The sequence below is a fragment of the Quercus robur genome, chromosome 9 (assembly GCF_932294415.1).
Source record: "Quercus robur chromosome 9, dhQueRobu3.1, whole genome shotgun sequence".
Taxonomy (NCBI): domain Eukaryota; kingdom Viridiplantae; phylum Streptophyta; class Magnoliopsida; order Fagales; family Fagaceae; genus Quercus; species Quercus robur.
In genome coordinates this window covers 24,715,541-24,728,103 of record NC_065542.1, presented here as the reverse complement: position 1 = coordinate 24,728,103, position 12,563 = coordinate 24,715,541, and the positions used below count along the sequence as shown (strand labels likewise).

The window sequence follows — 12,563 nt, the reverse complement described above, 5'->3', positions numbered from 1 at the left end:
GCAAACTGTATACAATACTGAACTGCAGGTTCTTTAAATAGAGTTCCAAACTTGGTCAATTTAGATACTGCTTATTTTATTGAAAATTGAAAACAATATAACAAAATAATTTTTAAATATGTGAATAATAATATGAGATCTATTTTTATTAAAAATTGCGTTGAAAAAAAAAAGAGGTCTATGTGTCTCATAAATAGTACACAGATCCACTAAAAAAACCAACCAAAGCCACAGAAAGTCAAAAACGCACTTCCCAAAAAAAAAAACAAAAACGCGGACCCAAACGCAGACTCGGGAAAAGCTGTATCCAAACAAGAAGAGGAAACAATTCTAACCAATGAAAATTCTACTAATCTAGTAAGAAGATGAATTAAATCCCTAAAACAAGTGGTGGGTTTATTGGTTATGTTACAGGTTCAACAATCTTTGCAACTGAGATCTAGTCATCCAATGCATGGGGTTGTGGACGAGATCAATTAGAATACAGGACCTTATATTGGGCTAGTGATGAGTTTTTCTACTGAAGAACTTGCACTTATAGACTCTACTTTCTTTGTTCCCAGCTCGGAGATCCCATGGGTTGAGTTGACTTGGCTGGTACTCTCTCTCTCATTGTCTTTGTTTTCTTTCTTCTTTTGGACTTGTCGGTGTTGATTATTGACTAGAATAGCTTTTGTTGAAAAATGAAAATGTTTTTTATAATGGGGTAATTTCAAAGGTCTTAATTTTTGGGGGAGATGGCCCAAGTTATGCCCATTTAGCCCAAAAGTTATGTCACTTCACTGTTAGCTGTTGGGCTAGGACGGGTTAAGAAGGAATATTTGTATTTGTATACACACACATTAAGTAGTGTGTAATATACAGAAAAGTTTATGGAAAGATATTTATAAATGGTTTATATTTAAATATATATTTTTAAATAAAAACTCAAATGAGTTAAAAATATACAAGTTTAATAAATTAGGATTTATTTAGAAAAGGCAAATATAGTATAATTAAAATTTGTTTAATTTTAGGTTGTTTCTATTCTAATTGCCAAGAGTCATTCATAGTTTAAATTCCCCTTTCGACCCTTCCCCAACTATCGAATTATCAAAAAAGAAAAATGTTGTTTTATTCTAATCAAACAATGAATTCTAGTTGGTTTTAATTTACATGTAAATGTGTAATAAATACCAAATTTAAAAATATATAATATAATAAAATAATATAATGATGATCTTAAAAAATTATGATTATATAGTTTCAAAAAAAAATTATGATTATATAAGCTTTTAAAAAGTTGAAGTGACAACATAAGGCTAATGTTGCAGCTTCAAAAAAAAAGAAAAAAAAAAAAACCCTTAGAAATCAACACCTAGGGTTGTTTGGAATCAACACCAAGCTATTGAAGGAAAAACTCCAACAATTGATTTGATTACTGAATCTAACTGTATACAATACTAAACTCCAGGTTCTTTAAATTGAGTTCCAAACTTATTATCCTAACAAGAAAAGGAAACAATTCTAACCAACGAAAATTCTACTAATCAAGTAAGAAGATGAATTAAATCCCTAAAACAAGTTGGAAATAAAATAAGATTTAAAAAATGGACAAAGTTTAGCTTCAAAATTAGTTGAAGCCTAAAGCTACAATCTTACTCAATATCTTTTTATTGATGTTGAATTTTGACAAATCCACCATTGGATTATATCTTCTTCTTATATCCTTCATGCTTGCAAAATTTATAGAAAATTAAAGATCAATAGTTATGCTATCAATAAATTGTTTAAATTGCAAATTTTTGTAGTTTAAAATATGCATAAAATATATGCTTATAAATAATATTTGATTGACACAAAATTTGACATGTATATTAAAAGTATAAAGAACATACAATTAAACGGTTAGATTTTCAAAACATGTAATAATATTTATTTATTTTAAGTAAGATTATAGCTTTAGGCTACAACTAATTTTATAGCTAAACTTTTTCCTTTCATAAAGTAAATCAAATAAATTAAGAACATTAATAGATTAGGCCTTAAACCCAACTGTTATTAGGATCTATTCCCAAGGCCAGTGGTTGGGCCATCTTCTTCTTGTGTGTTGTCCTTAAGTATGTGTAATTGGGGGCATATATCTTGTGTTGGCACTAGCTAAACTAGGCAAGAGCTGGTTGGGATCTTATGCAAAGTAAGAAAAGGACAAAGTTTAGCTACAAAATTGGTTATAGTCTAAGGCTACAGGCTACAACCTTACTCAATAAAATAAACATTACTATATATTTTGAAAATCTAATCATTAGAATGCATGTTTTTTACACTCGTAATATACATATCAAATTATGTGTCAATTAGATATTATTTACTATTACATTTTATGCATAATTTTATATTGCAAAATCTTGCAATTTAAACACTTTATTGATGACATACCTATTAATCTTCAATTTCCTAGAAATCTTGCAAGTATGGAGTATATAAGAAGAAAATGTAATCTAATGGTGGATTTTTCAAAATTCACCTCCAATAAAAATATATTGAGTTAGATGGTAGCCTTAGGATGCAATCAATTTTATAGCTAAATTTTTTCTGTTAGAAAATGGTTAGTGATTGGGCTAAGGTTAGTTTTGATATCATGCTTCATTTGATTTCATTAAATATTCTTGCTGAAGGCTTTCCTAGTAGCCTTTTTGGTTGTTAAATATGAGCTTATTGGAAAGGGGACTAAGTGCTAATGGTTCTGAAAAGAGTACAAGCCAGAAAAATCAAACGGAGGTAAGCTAGCTAAATAGCTAAATACCCCATTTCACCAAGGCATCTGTGCAAATTGCCAAAGAGCCTATTGAAGAGTGGTTTCAAACAATCCTTGACCGAAAGTGGCATTCTATAGTCATATGGATAGAACTCATAACCCTGAGCCCTATCCCATCTTTTTTTTTTTTTTTTTTTAATTTACAAAAGAAGAGGTACTTGTGATTCTCAACCTACTAGAAAATGGGACAAGTTAAGGAATTAAGTAACATCATACAGAAAAATCACTTAAACTTATGTAGTGAAAAAGTAGATGCAGTAGTTAGTACTTTCACTGCAATCACCAGAAAATGAGAGAAGTTAAAGAATCAAGCAACATTGTTGATATTTGATACCTTCAATATGTTCTAAAACTGGTTACTCATATCAAGACATCAGAATTAATAGAAAACTAATTTCTACTATGTTGGTGATCAAATGCAGAGGAGAAACCGTATCAAATAATTTCTAACTATACATATTTTTGATGTGATGTTCTGCAGAATTGGTAAGATAAACAACATTTTAAGATGAATTTCAACCTAAAATATTTATAACAAATGCTCTTGGAAGGTTGAATCACAACCTTAAGAATATGTGTGATCACGAAAACCATGCATATGTAGCAAAATGTGTATTTTGGTAATTTTGGTGGTATTTCTTACTCATATTCTTAAGGTGATCACAGAAACCATGCATAATTTCTTACTCATATTTTGGTATTTCGGTCTTTTTTTAGCTTTTGGTGGTATTTTGGTCATTTTTTTAGGTTTTGGGGTTATTTTAGTCTTTTTTTAGGTCTAGGGATATTTCGATCATTTTTTAGGTTTCATGGTATTTTGGTAATTTTTTAGGTTTTAGGGGTATTTCAGTCATTTTTATGTTCAGGGGGTATTTTGATAATTTCTTGGGTTTGGGGTGTATTTTGGTCATTTTTAGGTTTCAGGAGTATTTCGGTCATTTTTTTTAGGTTTTGGGGGCATTTTAGTCATTTTATTAGATTTTGGGGGCGTATTTTGGTGAGTTTTTAGGTTTTATGGGGGGTATTTTAGTCATTTTTTAGGTTTCAGGGTATTTCGGTCATTTTTTAAGTTTAGGGGGTATTTTGGTAATTTTATGGGTTTTGGAGGTGTTATTTGGTAATTTTTTCAGGTTTCGGGGGTATTTAAGTCATTTTATAGGGTTCGAAAGTATTTTGGTCATCTTTTAGGTTTCGAAGGTATTTTTGGTAATTTTAAGGTTTCAAAGGTATTTCGGTCATTTTTAAGGTTTAGGGGGTATTTCGGTCATTTTTTGAGTTTCGATGGTATTTTGGTCATTTTTTGGGTTTTGGGGGTATCTTGGTCATTTTTTAGGTTTCGGGGGTATTTTGGTCACTTTTTGGGTTTTGGGGGTATTTTGGTCATTTTTTGGGTTTTAGCGGTATTTTGGTCATTTTTTGGGTTTTGGGGGTATTTTGGTTATTTTTAAGTTTCGGATCATTTTTAAGTTTCGGGGGTATTTTGGTCATTTTTTGGGTTTTGGGGGTATTTTGGCCATTTTTTGGGTTTTAGGGGTATTTTGGTCATTTTTTAGGTTTTGAAGGTATTTTAGTCGTTTTTTGGGTTTTGGGGGGTATTTTGGTAATTTTTTGGGTTTTGGGATTATTTTGGTCATTTTTTAGGTTTTAGGGGTATTTTGGTCATTTTCTAGAAATTTAGATTTTATGTTGTTTATTTAAATTTTAGATAGGTTTTAGTGGGTATTAATGGGTTTATCCATTAAGACCCATATAATTAAATAGCTTAATGGGTCTTTACCCATTTAACCCAAATATTCAAATGGGTTGGGTTAAGATTTATCCAAATTAGGTGGTTAATAGATGGGTTTATGGATATGGATAAAAATTGTCACTCTACTCTTAATCGATGATGGTGGTGGGCTTGAATGTGAGAACGTGAAGTTTGCTTGGTTGCTCCTGTTCTGGGTTTTCTCTTGTTCTAGGTTTGTTTGGTTGGGTTTTACTTGCTCTTAATCGATGGTGGTGGTAGTTTTGATTGTGAGATCATGAATTTTGCTGGGTATATTGATTGTAAGAACATGAAGTTTGATTCTGGGTTTGCTCTTGTTCTGGGATTTGGGAAGAACATGAAGAACAAGTTTTTATGTTCTTACAAAAAAATATTGGCAATAAAAAAAAGTAATAATAATGATAATAAAATTAGATTTAAGGTTTGTTTTTTAATTTAGTTTAAATACTTTGATCTACCTTTTTTTTTATTAATTTAAATGCTGACATGGCATTTAAAAATGTCAAATAATTTTTTTTTATAATATTTTAATTGCCACTCAACGCCATGTCAGCAAGCAAAGCATTCCATCAGACACGTAAGATTTTTCTGTTGGTTGGCTAACGATAAGGACTATTTTATAAACGATTTTCTATTTTTAGGGATGACATTAGTAATCAAATCAATTTTGAGACCAAAATGGAATTGAACCAAAATGTAGGAACCAAAAGTGCATTTTCGCCATAAATCAAATGTGCCCATAAAAGAAGCAAAATTGAATATATTATTATATTAACTTTTAAGGATTAAGCCAGTTCAAATTCTTTCTATCCTCCTCAGTCAGTAGGGTTGAATTGCTCCTGACCTATGTGTGCAGCAAGATGATGATAGACAAAAATCTTTATATCAGTTGTACCTTTCAGAATATTAATGCAATAACATTTTTGCTACATATGCATGGTTTCGTGATCACATATATTCTTAAGGTTGTGATTCAACCTTCCAAGAGCATTTGTTATAAATATTTTAGGTTGGAATGCTTCTTAAAATGTAGTTTATCTTACCAATTTTGTAGAACATCACATCAAAAATATGTATAGTTAGAAATTATTTGATACAGTTTCTCCTGTGCACTTGATCACCAACATAGTAGAAATTAGTTTTCAAATTAATTCTGATGTCTTGATATGAGTAACCAGTTTTAGAACATATTGAAGGTATCAAATATCAACAATGTTGCTTGATTCTTTAATTTCTCTCATTTTCTGGTGAGTGCAGTGAATGTACTAACTACTGCATCTGCTTTTTCACTACGTAAGTGTAAGTGATTTTTCTGTATGATGTTACTTAATTCCTTAACTTGTCCCATTTTCAAGTAGGTTGAGAATCACAAGCACCTCTTCTTTTGTAAATAAAAAATAAAAAAAAAGATAGGATAGGGCTCAGGGTTATGAGTTCTATCCATATGACCATAGAATGCCACTTTAGGCCAAGGATTGTTTGAAACCACTCTTCAATAGGCTCCTTAGCAATTTGCACAGATGCCTCGGTGAAATGGGGTATTTAGCTATTTAGCTAGCTTACCTTCGTTTGATTTTTCTAGCTTGTACTCTTTTCAGAATTGTTAGCACTTAGTCCCCTTTCCAATAAGCTCATATTTAACAACCGAAAAGACTACTAGGAAAGCCTTCAGCAAGAATATCAAATGAAATCAAATGAAGCATGATATCAAAACTAGCCTTAGCCCAATCACTAACCATTTTCTAACAGACAAAATTTAGCTACAAAATTGATTGTAGCCTAAGGCTACCATCTAATTCAATATCTTTTTATTGGAGGTGAATTTTGAAAAATCCACCATTAGATTACATTTTCTTTTTATATGCTCCATATTTGCAAGATTTCTAGGAAATTGAAGATTAATAGGTATGTCATTAATAAAGTGTTTAAATTGCAAGATTTTACAATATAAAATTATGCATAAAATGTAAGCTTATGGATCATATAGTAAATAATATTTGATTGACACATAATTTGATATGTACATTAAGAGTGTAAGGAATATGCAATCTAATGGTTAGATTTTCAAAATATATAGTAATGTTTATTTTATTGAGTATGGTTATAGCATGTAGCCTTAGACTACAACCAATTTTGTAACTAAATTTTTTCATTTTTTTAACTCTACATAAGATCCCAACTAGCTCCTGTCTAGTTTAGCTAGTGCCAACACAAGAAATATGCCCCCAATTACACATACTTTTTTTTTTTGAGAAAAAGGTAATCGAAATTTTATTAATAAAAAACGAACTACAAAAACGAAACTCAAGGAAGATTCGACTGGAAAACAACATCCACGTCCTCGGGTAAGTCTTCTACCCAAACCTCAAGATCTGAACAACACACTAGAAGAAGATGGCCCAACCACTGGCCTTGGGAATAGAGCCTAATAACAGTTGGGTTTAAGGCCTAATCTATTAATGTTCTTAATTTATTTGATTTACTTTATGAAAGGAAAAAGTTTAGCTATAAAATTAGTTGTAACCTAAGGCTATAATCTTACTCAATAAAATAAATATTACTGTGGGTTCTAGCTAGCTCAACAGGTAAAGTTTCTGATGGTTGAATAAGAGATCTGGGGTTCAATTCCCGCCTACACCAAAAACTGATTGGTGTCTTAGTCTGATGATAAAGAGCTATCATCAAGAGCGGACGCCATAGGTTGAAACTCTCTCAAAAAAAAAAATATTACTACATATTTTGAAAATCTAACTGTTGAATTGTATGTTCTTTACACTTTTAATACACATGTCAAATTTTGCGTCAATCGAATATTATTTACTATATGATCTATAAGCTTATATTTTATATATGCATATTTTAAACTACAAAAACTTATAATTTAAACAATTTATTGATGACATAGCTATTGATCTTTAATTTTCTATAAATTTTGCCAGCATGGAGGATATAAGAAGAAGATATAATCCAATGGTGAATTTGTCAAAATTCACCTCCAATAAAAAGATATTGAGTAATATTGTAGCATTAGGCTTCAACTAATTTTGTAGCTTAACTTGTCCATTTTTTAAACCTTATTTTATTTCCTACTTGTTTTAGGGATTTAATTCATCTTCTTACTTGATTAGTAGAATTTTCATTAGTTAGAATTGTTTCCTTTTCTTGTTAGGATAATAAGTTTGGAACTCTATTTAAAGAACCTAGAGTTTAGTATTGTATACAGTTTACTTCAGCAATCAAATTGATTGTTAGAGTTTTTCCTTCAATAGCTTGGTGTTGATTCCAGATAACCCTAGGTGTTGATTTCTAAGGGTTTTTTTTTTTTTTTTTTTTTTTTTTTTTTTGAAGCCGCAACATTAGCCTTATTTGATTAGGCCCCAAGGCCTTAAAGACATCCCACACATGGCCTCCTAGCCATCAATATATAAGAAGCAAGAACCAAGCCAAACAATAATGAACACGCCACATCATTATGATGTGTTTTATTTACTGATATTAATTAATATTTTACAAACTTCTTAGTACTGATTACAGAAATCTTTAGTGCATATATAGATTAATTTAACTTTGCCAATCGAAAGCAAGCACAACTAAAAGTATGGGAGGCAGTCTAAAGCCGGATCCTTTCCCTTAGTGTAGTATGCCTTCCAACCTTAAGGATTACCATCTGAGCTTTTCTGGGAAGTACTGCAAAAACAAAGAAAGAAAAAAAATCCAATTTTAGTAAAGAAAAAAAAAAGTGTTTAAAATTACCGAAGCACAGAATTTTGCATTGGTACACACCTTTTTTATGAGGGATTCATAGTATGGTTTAACTTTTTCAACGTCAATTCGAACGCTGCTCTTACTGTATAGATCATATTTGCTGTTATTTTGTACAATACAATAAAATCAGTTTAGTTGTCACAATCAGCTAAACAAAAATTGAATAATTGGTGGGGAAAACCACTGATGCTCACAATCAGCTCAATGAGAAATGAATAGTTGCTGGGGAAGAACACAAGTAAGAATGAAAAAAATGTACAAATTAAACAGCAAAATGGAAGCTTACTTGAATGTTCGAACCCACTTCAGATTCTCTCTGTCCTCTTCATTCAATAGGTATTGATATGCTCCTTCCGTATGCATTGCTGCGAGATGGACAGATAAAACTCATTTGATTGTATAACAACAATTTGAGAATATTAACTATTTTTCAAATTTACGGGAAAAGATAAAGAATATTACTTACGGTAAAATGAGTGATATCGGATGGTAAATAATGCAGCTGATGGTAGAGTAGTTCCATTTGCCTTGGCCACCTAAGGATTTGGAAACAACATTATTAGTATTACTAGTCGCAGACCCGCGCGTTATGCATGATAATTTTTTAAATAAAATACTATTTTAGTCCCTAGACTTTATAAAAAGTTTTTTTTTTGGTATTATTATATTTAATTGTTGATTTGATTGCACTATAAAGTTTTTAATGTCCTCTGTATAACCATATCTATTTTATTTCTTACTCCTCTTTACCACAATTTTATTTTCCAAATAACTGTTATTAATTGACATTTGATTTCATTTCTTTTTTTCTTCCTTCATTTATTCTTTATTACTTTGTATGTTCCCTCGCTAGTTGTAAATTTTATGGTTATTAATAAGAAATAGATATCATGGATGGCTTAAATAGTTATAGATGTTGTTATGTTAGTGGTATGTCAAAGGTTTTTTTTTTTTTTTTTTTAGTGGGGGATGTGGCTGAATTTAAATGTTAAATAAAATGATATGAGAAAAAAATAATAGATAACAATAAACACTAACTTATCCAAATAATTCTATGTAATATAATAATAGTACATTCTTATATACTATTTTTAATTATTTATAATGCAATATGATAATATATAACAATCAAAGTCATAAAAGAAAAAAAAAAAAAAAAACTTAAAACACAAAACTAAATCCCATCGACCAAAATGGAGTTCTAAAGAATACAAAACTTTATCAAGCTAAAATGGAGATGCAAGAAAAATAAAAATAAAAATCCACCAAAAAATTGAGGGAGAAAGAGTAGGAAATAACTACCTTTTTGTGAGAGAAAATTATGTAAAGAATGGAAGAGTGAATGACAAATTTATACTAAGAGGATGATAATAAAAAGAAACAAAATAAAGGAAGATAAAAGGAAAGAGGAAGAGTGATATCAGGGTAGAATATTTGGGGAGATGAAAAGGTAAAGAGAAGGAGAAAGGTTAGAAAAAGTATAAATGTTAAAAAAAATGAGTACAATTTGATGAGCACAATAAAAAATTACATTTTTTATTTTTTAAAACAAAAAAAGAGAGAAAATATAAATAATTTAATGATAAGGAGGATGTGGTTGAATTTCAATATTGAGTAAAACAGAAGAGAAGAAAAAAATAAGAAAAATTAAAAGATATAACAACAAACACTAAATTATCCAAATTATGGTATGTAGTGGAATACTATTTTATTTTTATCTACTATCTTTAATTTTTTATAATGTAATCGGATAAAATTTAACAATCAAATAGCAAAATAATAATAATAATAATAACTTATAAAACACGAAACTAAATCGTATCAACCTAAATTAGAGTTCTTAAAAGCACAAAAATTTATCAATCTAAAGTGGAGATGCAATAAAAAATAAAAATCCACCAAAACATTGTGAGAGAGAGAGAGAGAGAGAGAGAACTATGTAAAGAATGGAAAATAGTGACAAATTTATAGTAAGAGAGAAGTGATAAAAAGAGACAAATAAAGGAAGATGAAGGGAAAGATGAATAGTAATATTAAAGTAAAGGATAGTGGAGAGATGAAAAGGTAAGGGAAGAAAAAAGGTTGAAAAAATGTAAATATTTAAAAAATAAGTGAATGTAAAAAAAATTGGAAATAAAAAGGAAATATATATATATATATATATAGATGTTAAAACCGACAAAAATGAATATGTAAAGTCAATAATCTATTTATATATATTTATTTATTTGTAAAAAAAAATAAATAATAATTATGTGGCTAATGACGTGGCGATTAGGTGGCGTAACAGGAGCTCGGTAGCAATGAATGCCATGTTTCAACTTTTAGTAATATAGAGATATAGATGAATGTTATTTTGGAACAACATATTGTAGAAATTTCAATATGAAAATCTTATTAAAGATTTTTCATTAAAAATTCATTGAAGGTTCAGAGGATATACCATGTACATGTAATCGTCATGCCCCCATGACATCAGCACATTTTCCAGTCCACATCCTTCAGAGTACACTCCAAGTTTAGTGTTGTAGGCAGGATTGTTGAAATCTAGATTTTCCTTGAAATACTGCAGTGCAAAAGATTTGAAGAAATTTCTTTCAATTGACTGACTATATATAATCATGTCAAACATAATTAACTAATGTTTTAGAGAAGACCTTGTGATAAACAATCGATTCGTCAAAGGCACAACCAACAGGATGCGTATCTCCTGTGACATTAGAATTCATCATCAGATTGAAATGACTCGAAACAGGAGGAATATATTAACATTTATTTGGTCTAAGAACATTTCTTACCGGTAACAGCCCACTGGGGAAGCGATCCAAATTTAGAATGGAAAAGAACCTTTCCAAGATCTGAAATCCATGCAGGAATCAATTATCAAGTTGTTTAATATATTGTTTTATGTAAACTTGAATATATAGGGCCTACTCTGTGAAGTGATTATCTGATATTATGAATAAGAGCATAGAGCCATTAAGTTAAATAAACATATACAATTACACATTCAAAGAACTTATATTTTGCATGTTAGCCTTAGAACATAAACTAGGAATGTGCATGGGGCATTTACCATGAATAAGGGCAGTCAAGTGCAGCCAGTCTTCATCAGGATAATCTTTTCTTATGGCTTCAGCTGATTGCAGCAAATGCTGAATCTGAGGTTCATCAATGTCAGGGTCACTTTCATCCACAAAACTGTCAAGGAGTTCAATGGCTTCCCATATGGACATCTCTGCTTTGTACAATTTTGCATACTCTTCCCTTGTCTTCTTCACCTGCATTTGTATTGAAAGTTTCATAAATCAAATTGAATCTATGAAGTCCTAAGTGTGCGTTTGGAACAATTTGAAAATTTCAGCTTATTTGCAATTTTAGCTTATTTTTGGTATTATTTATGGGTCCCATTACACTTTTTGGTATTATTTATGGGTCCCATTACACTTTTTGGTACTATTTATGGGTCTCAATATACTATTCAGTTAACTTTTATCTTTATTTATAGTACTTTCAATAAAAAAGTTTTCAATTTCAGCTAAATAAGTTGTTTCCAAACGGACACAGTAGTTTAATATTTAAACATTAACTTATTGAAAGTTTACTTACAAAATCATACGTTTGGTTAATATGATTCAACCGATAGCAATTCTCCACAATGCTTAGCCTCACACTTGATTCATAATCCCTACAACACATTTTGACACAATTCATTCAATGAGAAACTACACCATTTATGAAAAGCACCTGATCTTATAAACAAAGATTGTGGAAGAAAATGTCAAAACCTGAATGATTGGCCAAAGGCATTGGATTCTGGCATAACAAATCCATCTGATGCATTGTTTGGTATTGCATTCTCTGACACTTACATTTTCAAACAAAAGAACACAAAAGTTAGACTCCAATTGAACTAAAGCTTATAGACTTATAATAAAATAAAAATTATTAACATTCATGGACAAAAGGAAGAAGGAAACAATAATCAAAGCAGTACCAGGTGTCTGGTTCTCAACGGCAATCATCTTGTTCCCACTTAAAAACTCAGAAGAAGGCAAACAAAGCAAAGACAAATACCTTTGAAAGGCCCGGTCAGATTTATAGGTAAATAATAATAAGTCCTCAACTGAAAATAGACCAGGGTTGGACTCCTCAACTGCAAATTTTCATTATCCTAGAGCTAATTTTTTCAAACAAACTTTATCTTAAAATAACTTGTTTCTGTAAGAGTAT

At 30.2% G+C, this 12,563-nt stretch overlaps 3 protein-coding genes across 4 annotated transcripts in view; 2 read left to right on the top strand and 1 right to left on the bottom strand.

Moving 5' to 3' along the window:
- Positions 1 to 12,563, top strand: part of LOC126699976 (probable inositol oxygenase) — an 85,538-nt gene that overhangs the window by 2,608 nt on the left and 70,367 nt on the right. The gene's annotated exons all lie outside the window — the stretch shown is intronic.
- LOC126699975 (bark storage protein A-like) overlaps positions 1 to 12,563 on the top strand; it is a 64,004-nt gene that overhangs the window by 48,219 nt on the left and 3,222 nt on the right. The window lies entirely within an intron of this gene.
- LOC126699977 (probable inositol oxygenase) lies at positions 8,017 to 12,494 on the bottom strand. 2 transcript variants are annotated; one of them, XM_050397958.1, is made up of 11 exons: positions 12,328 to 12,494; positions 12,119 to 12,197; positions 11,940 to 12,018; positions 11,407 to 11,611; positions 11,129 to 11,188; positions 10,988 to 11,040; positions 10,774 to 10,896; positions 8,797 to 8,866; positions 8,617 to 8,695; positions 8,349 to 8,430; positions 8,017 to 8,252 (listed from the first exon to the last, which is right to left on the bottom strand). In XM_050397958.1, the coding sequence occupies exons 1-11, from the start codon at positions 12,353 to 12,355 to the stop codon at positions 8,226 to 8,228; spliced, it is 885 nt and encodes a 294-aa protein (XP_050253915.1). In that variant the 5' UTR covers positions 12,356 to 12,494; the 3' UTR covers positions 8,017 to 8,225. The 2 variants fall into 2 exon arrangements, with proteins under 2 accessions (XP_050253915.1, XP_050253914.1); XM_050397957.1 differs by having other exon boundaries at positions 12,119 to 12,191; positions 12,328 to 12,443.